The 23,268-nt window shown below is 55.5% G+C and overlaps 6 protein-coding genes across 6 annotated transcripts; 5 read left to right on the forward strand and 1 right to left on the reverse strand.

Annotated features, from left to right (window-relative positions):
* Positions 1-3,581: 3,581 nt before the first annotated feature.
* BO80DRAFT_278380 (uncharacterized protein) lies at positions 3,582-4,828 on the forward strand. The gene has a single exon (XM_025714905.1). The coding sequence runs from the start codon at positions 3,976-3,978 to the stop codon at positions 4,612-4,614; it is 639 nt and encodes a 212-aa protein (XP_025569456.1). The 5' UTR covers positions 3,582-3,975; the 3' UTR covers positions 4,615-4,828.
* BO80DRAFT_278381 (uncharacterized protein) lies at positions 4,829-5,434 on the forward strand. Its single transcript, XM_025714906.1, has one exon. It carries the CDS (start codon positions 5,042-5,044, stop codon positions 5,363-5,365), a length of 324 nt encoding a protein of 107 aa, XP_025569457.1. The 5' UTR covers positions 4,829-5,041; the 3' UTR covers positions 5,366-5,434.
* An 8,287-nt stretch (positions 5,435-13,721) lies between these two features.
* BO80DRAFT_278493 (cell pattern formation-associated protein) lies at positions 13,722-16,157 on the forward strand. The gene is made up of 4 exons (XM_025714908.1): positions 13,722-14,124; positions 14,210-14,386; positions 14,470-14,602; positions 14,657-16,157. Exons 1-4 carry the CDS (start codon positions 13,848-13,850, stop codon positions 15,996-15,998), a joined length of 1,929 nt encoding a protein of 642 aa, XP_025569458.1. The 5' UTR covers positions 13,722-13,847; the 3' UTR covers positions 15,999-16,157.
* On the forward strand, positions 16,069-16,945 carry BO80DRAFT_278467 (uncharacterized protein). The gene has a single exon (XM_025714907.1). It carries the CDS (start codon positions 16,317-16,319, stop codon positions 16,869-16,871), a length of 555 nt encoding a protein of 184 aa, XP_025569459.1. The 5' UTR covers positions 16,069-16,316; the 3' UTR covers positions 16,872-16,945.
* A 35-nt stretch (positions 16,946-16,980) lies between these two features.
* BO80DRAFT_419641 (myo-inositol transporter) lies at positions 16,981-20,594 on the reverse strand (the record flags this gene model as incomplete). Its single annotated transcript, XM_025718315.1, has 6 exons — positions 16,981-18,198; positions 18,289-18,466; positions 18,856-19,272; positions 19,321-19,511; positions 19,572-20,306; positions 20,414-20,594. 6 exons carry the CDS (start codon positions 20,592-20,594, stop codon positions 17,054-17,056), a joined length of 2,847 nt encoding a protein of 948 aa, XP_025569460.1. The 3' UTR covers positions 16,981-17,053.
* A 981-nt stretch (positions 20,595-21,575) lies between these two features.
* Positions 21,576-23,229, forward strand: BO80DRAFT_369541 (cytochrome P450; the record flags this gene model as incomplete). The annotated part of the gene is made up of 2 exons (XM_025716399.1): positions 21,576-21,681; positions 21,746-23,229. 2 exons carry the CDS (start codon positions 21,576-21,578, stop codon positions 23,227-23,229), a joined length of 1,590 nt encoding a protein of 529 aa, XP_025569461.1.
* Between the last annotated feature and the right edge of the window lie 39 nt (positions 23,230-23,268).

The following is a 23,268-nucleotide window of genomic DNA, read 5'->3' on the forward strand; positions in this document are numbered from 1 at the left end:
CTTCCTCCTCGATGTATACGGCCCCGACGCATCAACAACCCACTCGCCCCTCCCATTCCCATCCCCACCACCAGACGATTCATAAAATGTACAATCCCCCTTCCCCTCCCCAAACTGTCTCGTGAGTTTCTCCCGTCGGGTATCCCGCCATGCTGTGCCGCGCGCCGAGTCCGCAACCTGGTGGCCGGTCGAGGAGGTATTCCAGACGTCGAAGGTGAGGTGGTTTTGGGGGAGCATGGAGGTTGGAGGTGGGGTTGGGTTTTGGGATGGGGGTCGGGGTCGGGGTTGGGTTCGTGGGGGAGGCACGCTGCGTTTCGTTACTGTGCTGGTTGGGGAGGATGGTTGTCGAGTGGGATTGGGTCAATGTGTCGCGGTGGTGAGTTGGTGATTGTGGGTGTGGTTGTTGTTTTGTGTCTGGAATACCTCGGTTGGAGGGGCGATGGGATGGTTGGGTCAGGTGATTCGATGGGTTATCTTATCGCATGCTTTTACGGAGTCGCGTGTGTTTACGACGTGGTGAATGGCTTGGAGTACAATACAATTCATGGCATTCTGTGGATCAATAGAAGTCGATTCGCTTCATCTTAGTGTCTCTACTGTCAATGGGCTAAGAGTGGTAATTGTGGCGTGGTATGGTGTAGGTGGTATGGGTAGTAGGTTGACGCTATACAAATATATACATCTACCTCAACATGAAGTATTGATGGATTGCACTTCGATCTGAGTTATCTTACCTCGCCTCACGTTGCCTCACATAGCAGCCGTTGGCCTACTGCCTCACATCTACAGATTCACATCGGACCCGGTACATACCTATCGACGGTCTACACACCGACAGGCATCGAGATCTTGACCCAAGTCACACAACACCAACATTCCGCAAGATAACCACAGAAAAGACGGTGAGCTGCATCGCTGCGTGGCTGGCTGACAGACAGACACACCCTGAGGAGGCATTGCACAGCACCGCTGCATGCAGGCCCTGCTTGTGTCGCTGGAGCGCGCTGCGGCAGCAGGTATGTCGGTATCATCAAAGTATGCTGTGTGGAGAGTGTGTCGGAGGGTAAAGTTCACAGCCAGTCACTCCCGCTCCAGTGGCCCGGGTGAATCAAGGGATAGTCGAGAATCCCAACATCTTATGTCATGATGATCACCTGGACCGGCAGGGTCAATCGGATCCGTTATCGAGGGAGGGAAATCTGTACGTCGGCCGGCTATAATTAGGAAACGGGATGAGTCTCGAATGAGTGCAGCGATCTACTGATGACTGACGCACGTATGTATGTAGGTCGTGATAGTTGCGGTAGGGGGAAGCCGTTCTACAGCACCGGTATGCAATCATGAAGGAACCATTGGCGCCCCGCGGGATACAGCCCATGGAGGGATACACCGCGTACCACCTAGACCGAACCCTGCACGCGCATATGCATCACGGGTTGTTGCAGCTGAAACCAAACCAAGCCAACGTCGGGATCCTCACGCAAGGATCGCGTTGAGCGGTCTGGCGGGCGTCTTTGCAACGCGCCAGCAGCAGGCCTCTCAGTCTACCATCCATGTCACGTTATGGCATGATAATGATGATAGGGACGGGCATGCCAACTCACTCACCTGGAACCGGACAATCGAAGATGAATCGCGACTCCGGCCCTCCATGGCTGGGGCCACCTACGTGGTCGCCTCCACCGCCAGTCGCCCCCAGCCCATGCCACCGGCCCTGCAGCTTGGCCAATCACCGCCGGCGCACCCCCTCAATCTTTGCCTCAGACAACCGGGCGACGAGGTCCGTGTCGCTTGGCCGCTGATCATCCAGTTGTGTTGCCCATTCGCATGTCTGTCAGTGTCAGTGTGTCCAACTCCAGATGGGCGAGAGCAATTGGAGTCCGGCTTGCCCGATCCGGTAGGTCAAGGTCAGCGCGCTCCGAAACCCTCATCCAAGAAGCCTCCCCCTACAACCCACTTCCCCCCGACCCTAATCCGCGCCCTCGGCCGGACGTGACAGTGATGACCACAATCCGATTCTTCACTGGCCCGTCGCATTATGACAGTGAGACAATCGGGAGATTAAGGTTGCAGCGCCGTCAGCGCCCTCGCCCAGTCCTCGGTGAGCTCATGACCTTTCTAGGCACCAATCCCTTTGCCAGCGCCCGGTGTCCGCCTTGGGAGTAAGCAACAGGAGGAGGAATCCGCACCCATAGGAGTCCGGAGTTGATGGGGAGAGGGATTCGTCCCAAAGCTTAGTGCGAGGACCCTATCCACCTGTGCAGTCGATCGTGCACGGGTAACGACGGAACATGCAATGTAAGGTTAATTACTGCGTGCAGCGGACTGGCCACTGGGGACTGGCCGTCTCCCTCTCGCTACCATGAGATGGGATGCTCTAAAAACCTGGTCCTCTTTACGGCGACGCTACTGAGGCCAATAGGCAAGACCGCCCCAGGAATGGGCCAACCGGCGGCCCTGGCCGCATTCTAGGGAGATTGAGCTGATTTCCCCCGGCCGCCTCGCGCGTCCAATCGACTCCGCCCGAGTCTGTCCGGGTCGAAGCGATGGACTCGGGCTGAGCTCGGTTGTTGCGTTGCTGGACAGTCGAGGGAAACACAGCCAATCGAGGGGGAGGCTTCGGAGTAGAGAATCGCTCGTGCTGACGGTTGCACGAGACCCGCGGCTTGGGGGCCATCACATTCCGGACAACGAACAAATCGATATCCCGGAAATATTTGCCCTCTGCAATCGTATTCTAGAATCGCAACCCAACCGCCCGTGGGTGGTTTCTTTGTTCGGGGCCTCAAGCTACTCACTAGCTCGGAATTGGTCCTCGACCGGTTATTCCCGCGGTCAACGTTGCACAACAGGACCAATTTAGTTCTTGCCCACGCCCGGAGACTCAGCATCCGCGTGAGCAGCTAGATAGATGGATACTAAGAGCAGGGGTCATCAGGGGGCGGTGGCGAGGCGATGCCCTCGACAGTCGACACCGATCTAGTACACTATACTAGTCAACCATCGTGAGCAGGCATCATTGAGGAGACGGCCTTAGTGTCTGTTGTTAATCCCCTATCCGAGCAAACTAGCGCCCTGCTAAGGCCCAGGTCGTCGACCGCGTTCCGGACGACAAGCACCAGGCCCGGCTAGCAGCTGCACCCAGTCCAGTGCACGCTGCCTGGTACGCGGCGGTTGAAGAATCGAAGCAGTTCGCGGGCGCGGCGACCTGTAAGCGTGTACTCCGTACGCCCCTGGTGCTTGCATGGCCGCTGCAGGTACAGCCGAGGACATGACAGATGAGTTGTCGCTAGTCCGGCCGGCGTCCCCAGGCAGGTTGGGGGCAGAAGATGATTAGGCTGATTGCCCCCAACCCACTCCGTAGGAAGTTATCCAGGGAATGGACGACATAGCGAGCGCACGGGGGTGGGCGGTACACCTACCAGAGCCAACCGGCCAACCAGCCAACCAGTCGCCCCACCCGTTGCGACCGGAGTAATTCCTATCCTTTCTGCATCCCTCATCCTGAGGATGGGGGACAGGCTCATCCGAGGCTCACTCTGCTCCGGCGAGAGGGGCGATAGATTAAGAGAGGGGAAATCCAGAGGAGGCGGACTCAAAGACTGATCGATTGATCACCGTGCATTTACGCAGTCGGGTTTAGCGGCCCCCCCCCTCATGGCTGCTCCTCCGCGGTTGGCTCCGGCGCCAACTTCAGTGCCAGTGATGACTGGTGAGTATTCTCCTCGGGCTAGTCTGTTAGTATCGACCGGACGGAAGTACGGAGTCGGACACGGAGGCCACTGGCACAGGTTCGTCCAGGATACCCATGCCTGGTCGCCCATGGCTGCGGTGTAAGTCTGGAAGCCCTCGTCGCGCCTCCCGATTGGGTCCACCACCACTGGCTGATGCCAGTGAACTTGAATAACTCCGTCGTGGCCAACCACCAGGTATACTCCGTCAGAGGATGAGCTACAGCCCCGCAAGATCTGCTGTATGTACGACGGCTGCGGGTGTCGGGCCGTCGGTAGCGGACTTCCAAGACTGACTAGAATCCTAGAGAGATCCAACACGGTAAGGATCACGGGGGTCCCCGGTGGAATGGGCTCCTGGAGAAAGGTTCGGTCGGCCCTCTTTTCCTATCCTCCGGCCAGAGCGAGGATCAAAAAGAAAAGAACAGGGAAACCAAATCCAAAAGGCACGAGAAAAAGAAAGCACGCTGGGCAGATCCTCATCTTAGCCTGCACGGCCCTGAACAATCCCCGGGGGGTTACACACAGACTAACTCCGACAGTCCTTCATCCTGGCCGATCATTGGCGTCCCGGGACAAGCCCGGAGTACATATGTCCTTTCCTCAATTTACTCCCGGAGCCCATGGCCAGAGGACACTAGGAACTAGAGAGGACGAGCCAGAGGCACTGACAGACACCGGATGGCTAGCCTGGTTTCGACCTCAACACGGACCGCCTGGTGCTCCCATGCCAGATGGATGTGCATCCGGTCTCACCTTCACTGCCGATACACATGCATATCCACCTACAGTAGTCGTGCTCGTCGAGTCTGTCGGTTGGACATGTGGCAGGGACATGACGGGCGTGGACCAGGAGACCGGCCACCCTCCTTCGTATAGATAGAGGCGAGAGCAGAAGGGCTCAGGGCTGCGGGCTGCAGTCCGCCCTGCCCGACACCTACGGCGCCTACCTTAGTTGACCAGGTCCTCCCCTCCGGATGGACGGTCCAATCCAGGATGCGGACCAGCCAGACGGCCATGGCTGGATGGAGGGCGGGATAGGTCAGCGTATGGCTAGACGCGCTTAACGGTCGGAAATAAAAAGCGACTTGTCAAATGAAATGAAGCCCATGCCCGTCAAGGCCGACTAACCACCACTAGGTCCGGACTAGTGAGTTGTGGTCGTGGCCGTGGTCGTGGGCGTCGCACTCCGTCAGCCCGTCCGTCCGTCCTACTCCGTCCGGGACCCCCAACCTGTCACTTTTCTAGCTCTCACCGTAGCACTCACTAGCATCACTAGCAGCGCGGCCAAACAAGGCCTTGTCCGAACAATGGGAGGCTTTCCCGTACGCCTGATACTGTTGAGTATTCCATGGTCCAGTCCGGACCAGGCCCGGGTGGGGTTTGGGCCTCCCAGAGTGGGACAATGTGTCGTGGACCAGATCGCTAGTCCCCTCCACTTCACGCAAGGGGTCGCGAGGGAGGTGCTGCAGTCCCGCAGGAAGAAGGTTCCCGGGCCTATCGTCTGCGCGCCCCTCCGTCAGCCGAGCATGAACAGCTGGAATGATAGGGCTTGTCAGTCAAATGACAGTCGCCCTTCCCCCTCCCTCCTGCCCTCTCCTCTCGCTGGAAAAGAAACGATGAACCAGCGGTGAGGCCTGGAGGTGTGGCATTCTGGCTGCTCAGAGTTCGTGCCCTTGCGCCCGAGATCCTGTTCCACGACTTACACCGGATCGTTCTCGATTCCAGCTTGAAACGATGGGGCAAACGCGAGAGTCGAGGTAAAAAAAAACTAAAAAAACGGATACCAAGAACAACTCAGATGATGAGGACCGGGAACTGGCCCATGCCTCACCGTCTCCATCCACCGAGCTAGGTAGATGATATACATCAGGGTACCCGTAGTCATCGTGCGGAGAGCCCACTCTCTGGGCGACGATGGATCAGAATACTCCATCTAGTACCTGAGTAGAAACTCCATCGTGACCCCATCGGAGCTCGGTTTCGAATTTTGAGATAGCTCAAAACGAAGCTCACATCCGTCCGGTGGTATGACTGGGTCGTGATGATCTAAGATACATACCGAGTTCCCTCCATGGACTGACACCATGGGCATCACCGGTCGACCCTGACGTAGATTAGGCGCAAACCCGCCGGGCCTGGGAGGATAAATCGGGACGAATCTGGAAATTAACTCCAGATCCCTCACATTGACGACGAGCCCATTACCTGGCAGCTCTCGGTGCCAATCCACTGCTAGTCCTAGCCCGGGCTAAACTGGCTTGTGAAACTCCAGCATCCCACCAATGGCAACCCGGTCCATGCAATGGCGGGGCTACCTCCATCCATCCTCAGCGGAGAATTAGTTAGGAGGAATGAGGTCGGGGGAAGAGTGGCCAGGGTCGTGGTCGATTACCCGGGGTTGGGCTCTTGACCGACTCGGCTGGTCTGATGTATCCAACGAGCCGCCTCATCTGGTGAGACGAGCGCCTTTCCGCCACCTGCTATCGACGGGAGGATGAGGAGGACGAAGAGGAGGACAGATTTCTATTCCGACCGGACTACCCCTAGTCGCTGGTTTCTTTCTTTCACTCTTCTCTCCTCTTTTCTTTTTTTTTCTTTTTTTTATTTTTTACCCCGTCCCCTTCCATTTCGTCCCCCTTTATTGGAATGGTTGGGGGGCTCATTGGCGATGAACAGACAGGAAGACGGTTCCCTATGGCCAGGCGATACAAATGAATCGGTCAGGCTCGACCGAAAGGAGTAAACGCAACTAATCTGGCGATGAGGGGGCGGGCTGCTCCGTCCCAGGTATCCATGTAGGTCCGTCCGTACCTACTTACTGGAAGGATGTCTGTATGTAAGTACGATGTAGGAGTGTATGCAGGCAGGTAGGCAGGACCGGGTTTAGAGTATTCTGGACGTAACCGGTCGGGAATCTGAAGACAAGTGACAGACTGGCAGCCTGGAGCTAGTCAGTTAGCAACCAGGATGACTTCTCCAGGGCTCCCCTACCGACCGAAAGGACGACGGGGGAGGGGAAAGGACGAACAGACTTGATCGACTGTTGCTCGCACGCCACCCTGCCTGCGTGGTGCCCTCTCATCCAGTGGTTCGGACGGCCATCTGCAGGGATCCCTGCCATGCTGCCTCATCCTGGTCGTTTCTTCTTCTGCTCTGTGTAACACAGGGAGTGGGCTGCGCTTGCTTGCATGGACTTTACTTGTTTGGAAGCAATTTGGTGCGATTAACTTCTTGAGTCTTGGCTGGGGAAAGAACTAAGAAGGAGGAAGAAGACGAAGAAGAAGAAGAAGAAGAAGCGTGACGGGCAGCCGATTCAAACCATGCCAGGTTCAATACGGGAGTACGGATACAGTAAGTACGACCCCCCCCCCCCCCCCTTCCTTCCTGGGCCATTTATTTACTGGTTATTTACTTGATATACGGAACCCCTTGACAATACTGGTAGTACTAACACCTTGAATTTTCTCACCCTTCCTTCCGCCATGACCAGTCACACCAGACTCGTCCGATTCTGGTGACTTGTCAGCCCCTCTGGTCGCTCGCTGGTCTCTGGTCTCTGGCCTCTGGCCTCTGGTGACGCTGGGCGGGGCCCGCACCCTAACGTCCTCCAGATCGTCCCGAAAGCCTTAAATTATTTATCGCACACACCACCAGCCCCAAAGCCCAAGTCCCCGGCCAATTGAGCCGTCGTCACCTGAAGGAGGCTCCACTTGGTCGCGAGGCTATTCCTGGCTGGCGTCTGCTAGTGTGGCCGCGGAGGCCCCCCTCGCAAAGATCTCGTATTGACGGGCTCGTCCAGACTGACAGCGCTGGGGGAGAATTGGCTAGTCGGTGGATCGCGACCGAAAATCTCAATATTCTTCCATCGTGACGGGGTCGCCCAGGTTTAGGTAATGCTCTTACGGCATTCCTCGGAAGTAAAATGAGTGATCGTGAATGGAGGAGGCAAGATTAGGGTGCGAGATTAACTAGATGAAAATAGTAGCACGCTGTAGTATGTTACATAGTAGTAGTCGTAGTACTAGTAGTTCGCTCGAGGGGCATTGATCGGGGTTGGGTAATATTGCATCCCTTGTCAGAACCCTCGACCAGTCACGCTCTTCCCTCACTTCCATCGGGTCCGATCTCATTTCTCGCCTCTTTTGCTAGTTGCTGCTACATCCTATCTCTCGCTCTTCCCCTCTCCTTGCCAAGTCACCGCCATTCGTAGGGCGGTCCTTTTCGGCGGTTCTCTCGTTTCGAGGTTGGGAGGCATTCTGATAGTTGATAATGTTGGATCGCAAGGTTTCTTTCCAGATAGTTTTCTGGTCCGTGTTGAGCGCTTCCCGTTATTATACATCCATCCACGATCCACCCCGTTTAAAATGCACGCATCTTGCATTTGCTCTATGGGTGCTGCGATGGTTGGCTTCGTATGACCTGCCTAGGTACCGACTACGACTACTGTATGTAAGTATGTACCTCCTCCGTATTAGGTCAGATCTCAGCCTTCGGCCCTTGCCCGCAATCTTTCTTTTGATTGGTTCGCCCATCGTTCTTGACCATTCAGAGGCTTCTGCTGCCGGTGGCGGATCCCAAGTCCCCATTGTGAATGGAGTGAGTACTAGCTACAGGTACTACGGAGCAGGTGCCTTTCATGCATCGAGCTCGTCCTGATTTACTTGCCGTCAGCACTCTACTTACGCTCTGCTATACTGACTCGTATGTGTAATCAAATAATTAAATAAGATCAATTAACTTTAAACACCGGAATAAGGATACCTTACAGCATGTAGGCTGGCCGGTCGGCAAGCATGGTTATCGTTCAACCCACTTCATCGGACTACAGTACCTACTAGCTACACACAGTCCTCCCTTTTAGATAATCGTACTAGACGTAGGGTCAGGGCACTGGTTCTGGTCCATTGGGTCCCGCCCATTGGTTCGCCGCTCCGTGGGCGAGAGATACGGCTGGCCCTTGGGACGCGGTGTGGGACCCGTGCTCCATCGTGGAGACAGCTGTTCGAACCTGGAACTGGACTGGAACACGCCTGTCATCCGTCATCTGGTCGTTGCGCTGCTTCCGTGGTTCTTCACAGCCCGATCTAAGCACTACGGCTGCTGCTCAGGCTGCCTAGGCGGCCGGTGGTGTCCTGGGAACATCACTTACTTAGTACTCAGTCTGTAGGACGGTTGATCCTCCGATCACGTTTTGAAATCGAGATAGACTTTGGGGAGAACAAAAGAAAAAGAAAAGCCAGTCTGCACCGAAGCTGTGCTAAATCTCAGACCGACCAAATCAGCTCCGAGCACGGAGTCCCAGAATTAAAGGGAGAATAATTCCATTTTTCCCTCAGTTTACGTCGCTTTCGATCGCCCTCCAATCGATCCAGCATCATCCCGGCAGCGCAGGACGATCGAATGACTTACAGCAACGCGATCGGTCCCAACAGTTCACAGTGGCTCCCGACTATCGCGCTCAATTGGAAGTGAAGGACTCACCAGGTTATTCCTTTTTCATCAATTTCTCCCTCTCTCTCGCCCGCTCTTTTTATTTTTCGAATTCCTTTTTCATTCTCTCTCCATTAATTTTTCGGGTCTTTGCCCGCTTTCTTTTTATTTTTATTTTTAATTTGTCTGCTTCCCCAAGTCTCTTAGGCCCTCTTCTTCCTCCCTTGTGTGATTTCTATTACTATCATGGATATTCTATTTGATTTAAAATTTAATCATTTTTCTGTAGTGGTAATCAGGAGCCAGATTAGTGAGTAGGCGTTGAATGAGCTCATCTTATTTCAGATGAGTTTTCCCTAATCAGATCGGTCTCCCGAGTTGGTCAGTAGGCGCCTCTGTTTTGATCTGCTCTGGCCTTGCCCGCGTTGAATTGTTTTTTAATGGTTGCTCGACCCTGCAGAACAAGACGTCTTTTGGCCTTCTGTACCATCACCCATCTGTCCGTCCAGAACTCGGGTGTCTCTTTGTTTCTTTAATCTTTCGACCCAGTCTTAGCCATCGATCGCATTGTTACCACCACCATCATCATCAACATTATTATTCCCACGGGTACGTGATCATTGATTTCTTATTTCCCCTCTGACATCTCCTACGCATGCCTGATGGTATTTTCCTACACGTCGTCTTTGCCCACTTAACAGTACTGCCAACCCTCTGCTCCCCCTCTTTCCCTCCCACCCCTTCTCCTGGAGCCAATCTGCGGCCAGTGTGCAGACACCGCGTCGGTTGGATCATCGCCGTCCTAGCCCAAACGGTGGTTCCTGTCCGGCGTCTTGTTTAGCTTATCCGGCCGATGGTCCTTGCTTCGTGGCGGATTTGCGGAATCCTCACTGTCTGAGCTTGACACTGCGCTTGTGGACTGGACCCTGCCAGAAGGAAGAGCCAGAAAGCAAGCAGCAGCACCGGCAGCAGCCTAGCAGGAGCAGGAGGAGCACCAGCACCGGCACCGGCACCAGATCCCACGGTGCAGCGCAGTCTCTCCGCTCTTCCGCAAGACGCACGGTTGTTGTTTTCTCCCAGAAAATCCCACTCCCCTTCTTCTGTTGCTCTTTTTTAGTTGCGGGATCCACATCTGACTATTTCCCTTTCTGCTCATTTTTCCCATTTCCCATTTGAATTTCGCCGTGCTTTTATTTTTATTCATTTTATTTATTCCTTCCTTTATTTTCGTGCCTTTTTATCATTTCCGTCCTGCATTTTTTGTTTTAATGGTTTCCTTTTTTTATAATTTCGTTGTTAATCCCTTCCCCCTCTTAGCTGTTGGGGGTTGCTGCTGACACCTTTTATTTTTTGTCCACTTTCGTTTTTCTTTTCTATTCTTTTCTTTTTTCCCCTCCCCGTTTTATTAAACCAAAAAGGACCCAGGACGACTACTTAGTACATAGTTATAGTGACAGACGGTCCCAGAGATCCACTGCTCGGTCCCTCTCCAAGTTCCTTTGCCTCGTTCTTCAGAATCGACTCCAAACGGGCCCGCGACCTGACGGACCCGGCCGGGGCTGACGCCTAGATTAATACATATAATAGAAAAAGGGCCAAACGCAAAGGACAGCCGACGAGCGCGCGACAAGCTATAAGCATCAGAGACATTCTACGGCAGACAATTGCCTTGCAGCTTCTCTTACATTCCCGCGCCGCAGGTCTCAAAAGAAACTGGTGATCGAGAAAAGATCCAAACACACGTGCTGGTATGTGGTGTATTTTCGTTTACCTTCCCATCTGACACGCGCGTTCTCTTCGTGGGTGTGTTTCCTGTTGTCTTACCTGGTCTCGTTCTTCTTCTTCCCTTTTCTTTTTATTCTTTTTTTTTCTGTCTCCCATTATTCTCTGTCGCAAGCGTTCTGGTGCTGGTAGTGGTGCTGGTGCTGCTGTTGTCCTTGCTGCGGTGCGCGCCCAGCCGCCCGAGGACCAACCCCCAATGGCCGTTGCCGCTCCCTTGGATCGATGAGGATGCTGGACTACTGCAGATGCTCTGGATTGTCTTTCTCCACCTGCGACAGAGCAGATTCAGACGTGTCGTGGCTCGAAGTCTGAGAAGAAACCTCCTCCCTTTCTAGAAAGTCCTTCTTTTGCCCAGCACCCACCGCCCCCCTTTCTTCCCTCCCACCTTGACAGCCGAATCGATCGCTGGCTGGTGCTTCGGCCGTCCATCGCGGGATTCGGTTGCACCCGTTACCCGGAGATCCTCAGGCTGCTGGCTTGACTCTGCTGGCCGGTCCAGCGCCAACCCAAACCCAACCAAACCCACCAGCCTCCCACTAAAACGCGGAAGCTGAGCGGCTGGCCCCCCCTTCAGTCTTGCCCTTCCCTTGGCTTCCCTGCCTTTCCCTCTCGACCTATCTACCTGCCTTGCTATCTATCTACTACTATACTGCGTGTACCGTACTGGGTGCTCTGACAGTTTACCCATCTTCCCCCCCTCTCCTCCCCGAACCCAACTTGTTTCTCCCTCCTCGGCTCATCCTATTTCCTTATTCACCCATTCGCCATCCATGGGTGAGAGCTGTCTCTAACTACTTCCCCTCCCCGCCCTTTCAGCTCGGCCACACCTATCATCTTAGGAGGAACAGCAGGCTGAACAACACCACCACCACACCACGTTGGATCTACAAGTTGGTACATTCTCCGTTTCTTAATTTGGTCATGAGTTTTATCCTTCCCCAACCTTGGCCATTTTTTCCTTTGCTGTTCTCTTGTTCCTTGCCCCCCTCCCCTTCTCTCCCCGCCCACCGAGTAGACGGGTTCCAAGGCGATCGGTCGCGGTCCAGAAACCCCGGCGGCTGCAGAGAACCTCAGGCTTAGCCCGGGGGCGCCTGCGGTTTGCTGTCCTGCCCCAGCCTCCACCTTTCGCCCATGATCTGCTGCTGCTCCTGCTGCGGCGGCGGCACTGCAGTCATTCCCGTCTGCTCTCCACCGCCTTGGACCATCTGCTCGGTCATGATCGCCCACGTCGAGAGTGTCTGACATTTGGCCATCCCCCCCCTCTGCTTTTCCTCTTTTGATTTTCTTTTATTCCCTTTTTCCCTTTTCTGCCCGTTTTGCCTTTTTTGCTCACCTCTTTTCTTTTCTAATTTACTGCCCTTTCCTCTTCCCTCCCCCCCCCCCAAATCCCACCCTAACCCCGGTAATTTCCATCGACCGACTTCCTTGGTCCGGATTACTATTTTTTCCTGGTTCCCACCGGTCTCCCTTGGCCGCCTCCGTTGGTGTACCATCCCTTCCGTTTGACGCCTTCTTATACATACACCTCCGCCTCTGCTTCCCTCCACTGTTTCCCCCTCCATCACCATCAATCACGACTTCGTCTCTTGTCCTTTTCTTTTTTTATGTTTGCCCTATACGAGATTATGTGGACGACCTGAACGACCTGCTTGCTTAACTTCTTCTTTTGCTTTGCCTGTGTCTTCCCCAGGTTGCTCGCATGAGGTTATTGACCCATTCCTAGAACTGTCAGTGCTTATATTGCCTCACTCCTCGCCTTTCTCGAACGACCTGCCACGACCTGTTACGACGCCATACGAGCCTGTTCGCCCATCTCGTCGCAGAAGCACCCCTTGATTGTCCGCTTGACGCGTCTCATCGGTGCCACTACCGTTTTGTTGCAAGTCACGGAAGACCTTCGACGTTTGATGCTGGATTGTCACGTCGCCTTCCCCCGCTCTGTTCTTACGACTTGAAACGAGACCCATGATTCTGTGCTTCTAATTTGGCTGAGCGATTTCCATTAACCACCCGCAAAGCGCTGCTGTCCTGCTTTCATGGTTTTGCCCGTGACGACTCGGACCCTTGAAAGTATCTGGATTTAGATTTCTGTCAGTACTTACTGCATAGCGATTTTCTTGTCCAGTTGCGCCAGCGATCTCCAAGCGTGTTACGGTTACGAATTTCCACGAGCTTGCCACGATTGCACATCCTTGCATGTTCTGCATTGCCTATTAGAAGCTTCTCCTTTGTTCGACTCTTGGTCTTGCCGAGTCCGAATTCGCATCAGTCTTGCCATATTTACGACAGACCACACAAAACCAGTCCGAAAAAAAATAGCGCCTTGTTATTTGCATGTTTACATCAGATCGTGTTTCAGCGACCTGACCACCACCCATTGACAAAAGACAAAAAAACAAGAAACGGTTCCTTTCATCTCACGGCACGCCGGACACATTCTTGAGTCCGTCGTCCAACCGCTCCCGTTCCCCTCACTTTTCAAAGCCGTTACCCCCGCCAACCGAAAAGCTGGAGCTACCGTCGATCTCGCAGGTCCACACCCGAGGTCCTGTTGATATCCCTTGGTATAACCACCACGCGGCAGAGCGACCCCTGTTGTCTGGCGACAAACTCCCGGCTCTCAGTCTCCCGACGGCCACGCAGGCCATCTCGGGCCAGTCCTATCGGACTAGCTACGAAGACGCGTCGGCCCTTGGTTCCAACAACACGAGCGCTCGCACGAGCTTATCGGGAGCTGCACCTGTGGTTAACGAAGCTAGAAGCCCACCGCCGTCGTCTGCAGACCTCGCGGCAGGTAGTCAGGGCCGGCTTTCCTTGGATTCGTCTGCTCCTCAAGAGTATACTCTTCAACAAAACCCGGTTAGCGACGGCTACTATCAGAGCCAGACACCGATTGGCAGCATGAACCAAACTCAGCCCTACATCGATGTCCACTCATCGCATCTATCATCCGCCCAGCCGTACGCATCCCATGCCGCCACAGCCGGAGGAATCGCTCATTACCCCCAATACCACCAGCAGCCACCGGTCCTGCAGCCAGCGTCAACCACATATGGACCGGCAAGCTCTTACTCTCAATATGCCTATCCTGGCGGAGTGACATCCTCTCAGGGAGGCCCACAACCTCCAACGACGTCAATGAGCGGCGGCGTTCCAGCCCAGCTGTTACCCCTACCAGGTAGGCCTACCCTAGGTTATGATGAGAAATCTTCTATTTCCCGATTCTGATTCCATAACCATAGCCGTGACGAATCACGCTGCAGCCCCTCCGGGCTACGGAAACACGACCGGCACCCCTTTGCAAGGATATGTTTACGACATGACTGGCCAGATAGCCCCACCAGGAGCAAAGCCACGCGTTACTGCCACCTTGTGGGAGGATGAAGGCAGCCTCTGCTACCAGGTGGAAGCCAAAGGGGTTTGTGTGGCACGCAGAGAGGGTGAGTGATATTCCTACTGCCCTGGTTTGGAGAGGTAGCATGAAGATGTGAAAGGAATGAGTGTTGCTGACGTGCAATTTCAGATAATCATATGATCAACGGCACAAAGCTTCTCAATGTCGCGGGAATGACCAGAGGTCGCCGGGATGGCATCCTGAAGAGCGAGAAGATCCGTCATGTTGTCAAGATTGGTCCGATGCATTTGAAGGGCGTGTGGTACGACTTGTCTGGTTGCGTACGTCTATGACTCCGCGCTAATAGTTGATTTAGGATCCCCTTTGAGCGTGCCCTTGAATTTGCCAACAAGGAGAAGATCACAGACCTACTGTATCCTCTTTTTGTTCACAACATCGGTGGCCTGCTGTACCACCCCACGAACCAGAGTCGGACGAATATGGTAGTGCAGGAGTCGCAACAACGGCGATTGGAAGGCCCCCAAGCTGCACGAGCATCTCAGGGGCCCCAGCCCCCGGCTTTGCACCACCATCACTCGTTGCAAAGTACGGTCCCCTCTCACATGCCCCAACCCCACACCATGGCTTCTCAGGCCGGTGCTCGACCAGCGCTTGATCGAGCACACACGTTTCCCACGCCCCCGGCCAGTGCCTCGAGCCTCATCCCCATTACCAATTCCAGCAACTCCTATGATTGGAACAATCAGGGGATGAACTCTGGAGTCCCAAACTCCCAGCCGCTCTCCATTGATACGGCTCTCAGCAATGCCCGGTCAATGCCGACGACACCCGCCACTACACCCCCGGGTAGCAATTTGCAGGGACTGCAGTCGTTCCAAGGCCAGGCCGGGTATGAATCGAAACCGTACTATTCAGCTGCTCCACCATCCCACCCTCATTATGCTACCCAGCAACCGTTGACTCAGGCGGGTATGGCTTCATATGGGCAGGCGATCCCATCTCATCCTTACATCAAGAGCGAAATGGGACCCCCTTCGAGCCGGACGCCTGGCGGCCAGCCTGAAGCGGAGGCACCTGAGGTGAAGCAGGAACGCTATGCCCACACTAACGGACATGTTGGCAGCAATGGTGCCGAGTCTGTCCCAGAACACGAGCCGGAGTATGTGCAGCACGATAATTCTGGGTACAACACCAACCGAGGCTCATACACGTACACCACCAACACATCGGTGGGTAGTCTGACCGGTGATCACTCCCAGCTTACGCCTGAGATCACGGGCTCTCCCACTCAGCAGAATGGATCTGGACGTATGACGCCCCGTACGAGCGGCGGACCTCCCCCCTGGGCTCCGGGGTATAATACGCCCCCGCGTCCCGCAGCTGCGGGTAGCTTGTATAACATCGTGAGCGACACCCGGGGGACCTCGGGCAACGGCACAGCCTCTGACAATTATTCTGTCGCTTCCAACTCTGCTTCTGGATACGCAACCGGGATGAACGGCTCCCTAGGCTCGACTAAGCGAATGCGGGACGACGATGACGTGGATCGGATCCCTCGACCCGACAGCCGGGGTACGGAATATGATAGCAAGCGTCGCAAGACGTTGAGCGAATCCTCCGTCGGTGGTCCAGTGGGTGGTGTGCCTCTTGGACTGCAGCCCATGAAAGCTGGCGGCGTCATGGCTCGGCGTCGGTAAACCATTCTGTGAAGGGCTGTTGTTGCCCACCCAGAACGGACGCTGCCGACCAAAACCGGACATCCCAGGGAAAGACAAAACTGGTTGTGTCATGGGGTATTACTTCTCTTTCTTGGTGTGCATTGTGAGCCTTTCACGTTACTGGCTTTTGTTTTTCTTTTTTATAATAGACTACACATTGAGCACGGCCGGGTATGCGAGACGGGATGGGACTGGTGGGAAGGTCTCCGCCTCTACTCGAGCGCCTCGGCCATTGCATTTGACAAGCAGCGTGCGTTCTTGTGTCTTTGCCTTTCGCGTTGGGTGCCTGGGTTGCCGATGGACGAGGTTGAACAGTGCCTGGTCACCGGCACTGTGGTGTATGGGAGGTGGGTGCATGCATGCATGGTCCAGCCCACGGGCCAATCTTTCGATCGTTCTTATCTTCTGTTGCTTCCCCTTGTCGCGGGTGCCCCGGCCATGGTGGACTTGCGGGCAAGGAGTGTGTTATCTGGCTTGTGTTCATGGATGGGGCAGCGTTGGGACTGCGCGCTTCGCTTTTCTCACTTTCTCTACGGATCAAGCGAGGGATGGTCAGCGTTACGGTGCTTTTGGTCATCTTGTGGTATGTGTGCGATTGTTTCCGACCGGTTATATTTAACGACCATGAAGTCACGAATTTCCTTGATGAGAACACTCTATATTGTTGTGGTTTTTTCTCCATTCCTGCATCCCGGGCCCGTCGGGCCTGGATTTTGTGTTTCTGTTTTGACTGTATGGGCATCAAAAATTCCATGGGCTATTCAAGACATCAAAGCGTGGTGTATGTTCGTAGGTGCCGCCATCGATCTCCCTGTCCTCCGTAGTGGCCGAGGGAATGAATGGGTTGATTAGTAGTAGGCTCGGCGGTTCAAGTGCCTGCCTCTGGTCTGCGCTTGGCCTCTCTGCCCCCTCTTACTCCCTCTTCCCTCTCTCCTCCCTCTCTCCTCCCCCTCCCTCTTCCCTCCCTCTTCCTCCCTCTTCCCTCCCTCTTCCTCCCTCTTCCCTTCCTCTTCTTTCCCCTCTTTCTTCGTCACTCAACGGTCTTCCCACATCCCTTCCCCTGCGAGTCCTCTCCCACCCCCACTGACTTCCCGCACAAGTTCCAGCACCCGCGAGTGAATCTCCGGGAATGTGGCCACCAGGCCCATGTTATCTGCCAGTTGCCTGCCTCGTCCATAGTTGAAGGGCCGACCGTTCAGGTCCGTGATCCTGCCCCCTGATTCCTCATAGATCAACATCCCTCCCGCGTGGTCCCAGGCATAGGCGCGATATTCAGGACTTCGGGGGATGCGGACCATCACGTTGCACCCGCCGACCACGAGGGCCGCATACTTGGCCTGCATGGACCACAAGTCGGTGATTGGATTGGTGACGCCCAGTCTTTCGCGGACGACGTGGTGTAGCCGCTGGTTGATGTAGGGGCTTTCCATGCTCTCGGCAAACACCAGGTCCGGCTGGCCGGCATCAGTCCGCGTCAGGACGTTGCACACCTTCACGGGCGCCTGCAGACGCTCCTTGCTCATCGAACGCTTGTACGCACCTAGCCCCTTGACAGCTGACAACATGAGGCCGAAGCTTTCCTGATCAACAATGTCTTCGTGGACTACGGAGCTTTGGAAGTGCAGATTGGGGTATCCGACGACGCCGACCTTTTGCTCGCCATTCTCGACCAGGGCCACAGACACTGCGTACTGACGCCCACGAATGAACGCTGCTGTCCCATCAATGGGGTCCAAGAACCACGTGCGTGCATGGCCGGACCCTTCGCCCTCGCCGCCTATGTCGATGACGCTCAACATCTCTTCTAGCGACGAGGGGGCCACGACGACCTCTTCACTCTCCGTATCATGTAATTTGGTCGTGGATACCAGCTGCCATACCCGGTCGGCTAGGACGGGGTCACTCCGCAAGGCCGATGCCGATTCCTCCGCGACAAATTTGTCGGCAGGGAAGTTGTGGCGGATCGCACTGATGAGGATCGCCTGTGATGCGAAATCGGCTATAGTCACTGGAGATGCGTCCGCCTTCTCGGTAGATCCCTTGTCAACCTCGGTCAGCATGGTCTTGGTGACAATGCTGGCTCGCTGAACGGCGAGACAGGCCACTTGCAGCTCTTTGTTGAATGTTGAGAGTGCCATTGTCGTTGGTGTGCAGTGGCTTCGACCGATGCGTAGGAAGTCTCTACAAGAATTATGGGTGAACAACTTATGTCAACCCGCAGGGTTGTTGACGTACCTTTTTTTTTTTTTTAACCTTCAGCTCCCACAACTCCAGTTAGGAGTGCTACCAATTTCTGCGCCTGAACCTGCTCTTGTGGGGTGTCTGGAAAGATTTGCAGTAACGCCAGAGCAAAATACCCCCGAAGACAGCAGAAATGAAGAAGGAAGGGTGGAGGACAAGAAATGGGGTGGGCTGGTGGTGTGTTGATATCGGCTCAGAGCTAACGACTGGGGCAAGAATCTCAAATGGGGAAAGCGCTTCAAGCTGCCTCTATTCACAGCGGACTATCCATTCACCGGTCCGTTCAAGGGGGACGATTTTCCTCAGTGACCAGGACCTATTCTCTATCGACTGGATACATGGCCATGAATCGTACATACAATCGTTGGTCTGCCAGATCTACTACACTACCACAACCTATGTTTCGAGCTGGGGTGGACCGAGCGTCTGGTGGCTGGCTGGCTGGCGCACAGATCAAGGATACACAGACCACCGGCCCGAGCCTCGGAACCCCGGAAATGCCACGGAGACGTTACGGGCTTCGGCCCTACGGGGCACTTTGCTCGTTCCTTCTTGCCTCCTGGAGCTCCTTTTGCAGTCGCTTGGCGTGTTTCACCCCGAAGCCGTGCGTGTAAATCTCCCGCACCGACTCCAGAGGCATGTTGTGGACCTCCGCATAGCAGAAAATGACGAAGATCCACCCGAGAAAGCAGATGCCCGCATAAAACCCAAACGCCCCGCTGGGGGTCATGGCCTTCATCATGGACAGAAACGTCGAAGAGATGATGATGTTACAGCCCCAGCAGGTCACAGTGTTCACCATCGTGCCAAGTGCGCGCACCTCCAAGGGGAGGAACTCGGTACCTACCCAGGAGATTGGAGCCACGCCGGCAGAGTAGAAGGCAATGTAGACGATAAGCGCAACCAGGAGAAGGACACTAGCCCAGGTCATCTCGCGCGGTCCAGTGTCGCTCAAGTCCGAGTTGACGGGGATCCAATGGAATGCGATCGCAACGACGACTAGAGAGAGAGACTGGTGTGGTATTAGTTGCTGGCCAAGATCTGGACGAGGTCGGCTTACCATCCCCAGGACGGTGACCAGAAGCATGGATCGTCTCCCAAAGCGGTCAATAAAGGCAAAGTTGGGGAATCCAAACACGAAATTAGTTGCTCCAACAACGATCGAAACAGCCGTGGCTTGGTTGAATCCCACTAGGGAGAACAGTGTGGCGGAATAGTACATGAGCGTGTTGAACCCCCCTAGTTGGGATACTACATGCTGTCAGTGTGTTGGACTCGACAAGGAAGAGACAAGAAAGAAAGGGATCTTACCAGCCATAACGGAGCACGCCGTGACCAAGGCCCGCAGGTTGGCACCTACCGTGAAGAGCTGTTTGGCCTGCCACCAGAGGCTCTTGTCCGACACGGAGGCAGTGCTCTCTTCAATCGAATGTCGAATCACTCGGACCTTTGCAACCACCTGCTGGTCGGTGGCATGCGGGAAGATCTTTCGGATTACCTTCTTGGCTTCGTCATCACGACTATGGGCAATTAGCTGCCGAGGCGTCTCCGGGCACAAGGGCATCGTGGCTGCCAGCGCGATGGCAGGAACTGCACCGATCGCAATGGTGTACCGCCAGCCTTGGTGCACGTCAGTGAAGGCGGCTCCGAGGGCATACGCAATGAGCTGGCCAAAGGTAACGCAGATGTTATCAAACACAATCAATCGTCCGCGGAAACGAGCAGGTGCCATCTCGCCAATATAGAGAGGAACAATCATTGCGGCCTCACCCACGCCGAACCCAACAACCATGCGGCCAACCACCATTTGGGCAAGTGAGAATGCCGTGGCTTGCAAGATGGTTCCCACAAAGAAGACCGCACAGCCGATATAGATGGCCAGTTTCCGTCCGTACTTGTCCGAGGTCATACCCGCCAGGACGGCGCCGATTAAGGCACCCCCCGAAGTGATAGAAGTTATCAGTTCCTGGTCATTCGAGGAGAGGGTCTGGCCGAGGTCGGCCCCAAGGCTGACGAGGACGGCGGAGATTACACCTGTGTCGTATCCTGCACGAGTAGAGGCAAAAGAGCGTTAGCTTGCATCCGATACAAACGGGAGGTTCCCGCGATAGCTGTTCTTCCGGAGTCATTGGCTGCTGAACTCCCATGCCTACCAAAGAGAAACCCGCCCATGGATACCGTGCACGCGATGAGCCATACTGCCGTGCCAGGATTCGTTGTCTCAATCGAATCGTCCAGACCCTCTGCGGCAACAAGGTCCTCATCGTGAAATGAGTTGGGCTTGAAATCGTCAACAGACGGCGTCTTAGGTAAGTAGTCGTCTGCAGGATTCATGGTAGTCTGCAGGGCTAGAAAACCAAAGTCTAAATGATGAAACGATTCACTAAGGGATACAGTCTGGATGGAATGTTGTCTAGTTTACACCGGTGCAATGACCCCAACGCCAGGATGATGTGGCTAACGACTAAATGCTGGGGTTATCTACGACGACAGCGGACATATATGCCTGAGGGGGGTCCATCGCCGAAGCGCCCCCATGCTCGTCATCCGCGAGGATGGGGGTATATGCCCCTCATTCCCATGGTCGGCCAAGTCCTGATGGCAGCGTTCGGGTATTGCTTCAAGGTTCGGCACGATTCCAAGGATCCACTCGTGAAGGCGGGTTTGTCCCCAGGCTACCCCGGACTTGCCTGAAACCCGATCTCTGTGCGTCCCCATTGGTCGGCCCACAGGTCTAGATGAATGCCCTCGAACGTCGTTCGAAGGGCTATTTGTCCCGCATTGACGATAAGTGCCGGGGAACCGTTCAGACAGTAGCCGGGCTTGGGGCTTCTGCCAGGACTACGAGGGGCTGTCGCGCGGGTCTAGCTCGTCTGCTCGAATTGCATCGATCTGGTTCGTACCGGTGAGCCAGCGAGGGTTTTTGCCCTGTTGGTGGCGGCGCATGGGGAAATTATCTCCGCCCTTGCTTGCTGGCCACGAAGGGCAGTTTTGCCCGCCGTCATACTTGATAGACGCTGGTGGGTGACATGGCCGCGGTTACACCAGCCAGAGACTCACGATGTCATCCATGGACATGGTGGGCTTGGGAGGCGGTGTCTGCTGTTCACGAGGTAGGCTGGTCTATCCCATCTTCGTTCCAGGGAACCGGACCTCCTCCCTCTTCTTGGGGATATAAGTAGCTGTCCTCTGCACCATTCCAAAGAGCCTGGCGGGACGACCAGGACATTGATACCCTACCTCAACGATTGTGGACTCACTTACGATTATTCGTCTACTGAATCCGTCTGGCACGGCTCTATCGAGACAGCTGCCATGTGGTCTCTTTTCACCATCGCCCCTTATGCCTTTGTGGCCGGTCTGGTGGGAATCTCCTACTTCCTGGTCTGGCCGTTTGTGCAGTACATCCGCGACCCCAAAGGTAAATTCCAGATAGTATAGTCCTGTAGTGGCGGAGGCAGTGTGCTGACCCGTGGGCTTCCTAGGTCTTCGGAAATACCCCAACCTCACGCCGTTCTCCGGGATGTCTGCTATTCCTTTCATGATCATGGCGTCCCGGGGATTCCGGTCAAGGGAACTCATGGAGCTGCATCGGGAAAAGCCCGTGATCCGCACCGGACCCAACACGCTGTCCTACGGGGATGTGCGGGCCATCAAGGACATCTACGGTCACAACACCAAGTGCATCAAGGATCCGTCCTACGTGGTTACGGCGGGGACGCACTACCACCTAGCGGACGTGGTGGACAAGCCGGAGCACGCGCGGAAGCGCAAGGTTCTGTCGTCGGCATATGCGCTCAAGAACCTGGAGACGTGGGAGCACAAGGTCAGCGACAAGGTTGAGAAGGTGGTGGCGCACTTTGACAAGGTGTGCACCGCCGCGCCGTCCGAGGCCGTGGCAACCGGGAAGGTGGCTCCGGATCCCCAAGATCTGACGGTGGACTTCCGCGCGTGGACCAACTTCTTCACGCTCGACGCCATTGCCGACATCGGATTGTCCGAGAAGCTCGGGTTACTGGACTCGGGCAGCGATGTGTGCGTGGCGGAGCGGAAGGACGGGACGACCTATGAGGTCCATCTCCGGGAGGCACTCTATCCCACGGCCCGGAAGCAGTCGCTCATTCTCTGGAACTACGAGTGGTATCCGGTGCTGAACAAGCTGGTCAACGTGATCCCGTTCTTCAACCGGATGCAACAGTCGTCGGACAACTGGGACAACATCGTGTGGCGGCGCAGCATGGAGCGGCTGCGACGGTACGAAGCCGGGGAGAAGCTGGACGACTTCTTCCAGGCGCTGATGGAGGACAAGAACGGGCGGGCCAACAACCTGGAATGGGGCGAGGTGGTGGCGGAGGTGAACATCATGATGAACGCGGGCAGCGTGACGACGGCGATTGCGATTGCCAACGTGATGTACCAGCTGCTGCGGAACCCGCGGTGCCTGGCCAAGCTCCGGGAGGAGGTGGACGCGGTGCTGGACGCGGACGAGGTGATCGCGCCGTACGACAAGGTGAAGCACCTGCCGTATCTCCGGGCGTGCCTGGATGAATCGCTGCGGATCTTCCCGCCGACCTCGCACGGGCTGCCGCGCGAGACACCGGCCGAGGGGATTGAGATCCTGGGCCAATGGGTGCCGGGCCACACGACAGTCAGTATGTCGGCGTTTGTGGCGCACCGCGACGAGCGGGCGTTCCCCCAGGCGGACCAGTACCTCCCCGAACGGTGGTTGGGAGAGGCGGGCAAGGCGCTGCAGCCGTACTTTGTGGCGTTTTCGGCGGGGGCGCGGTCGTGCATCGGGCGGAACATCTCGTATCTGGAGCAGACGAAGATCCTGGCGACGCTGGTGCACCGGTACGAGTTTGCGCTGACCTCCCCGGGGTGGGAGCTGCCGCGGCTGGAGACGATGAACCTGATCCTGGGGGCGATGCCGGTGCAGGTGTGGCGGCGGACGGTGGAGGCGGCCGACTGAGGGGGTTCGTTCGTCTTGGCTTCTTTGTATCTGGTTTCC

This window comes from Aspergillus ibericus (assembly GCF_003184845.1).
Source record: "Aspergillus ibericus CBS 121593 unplaced genomic scaffold BO80scaffold_84, whole genome shotgun sequence".
Lineage (NCBI taxonomy): Eukaryota > Fungi > Ascomycota > Eurotiomycetes > Eurotiales > Aspergillaceae > Aspergillus > Aspergillus ibericus.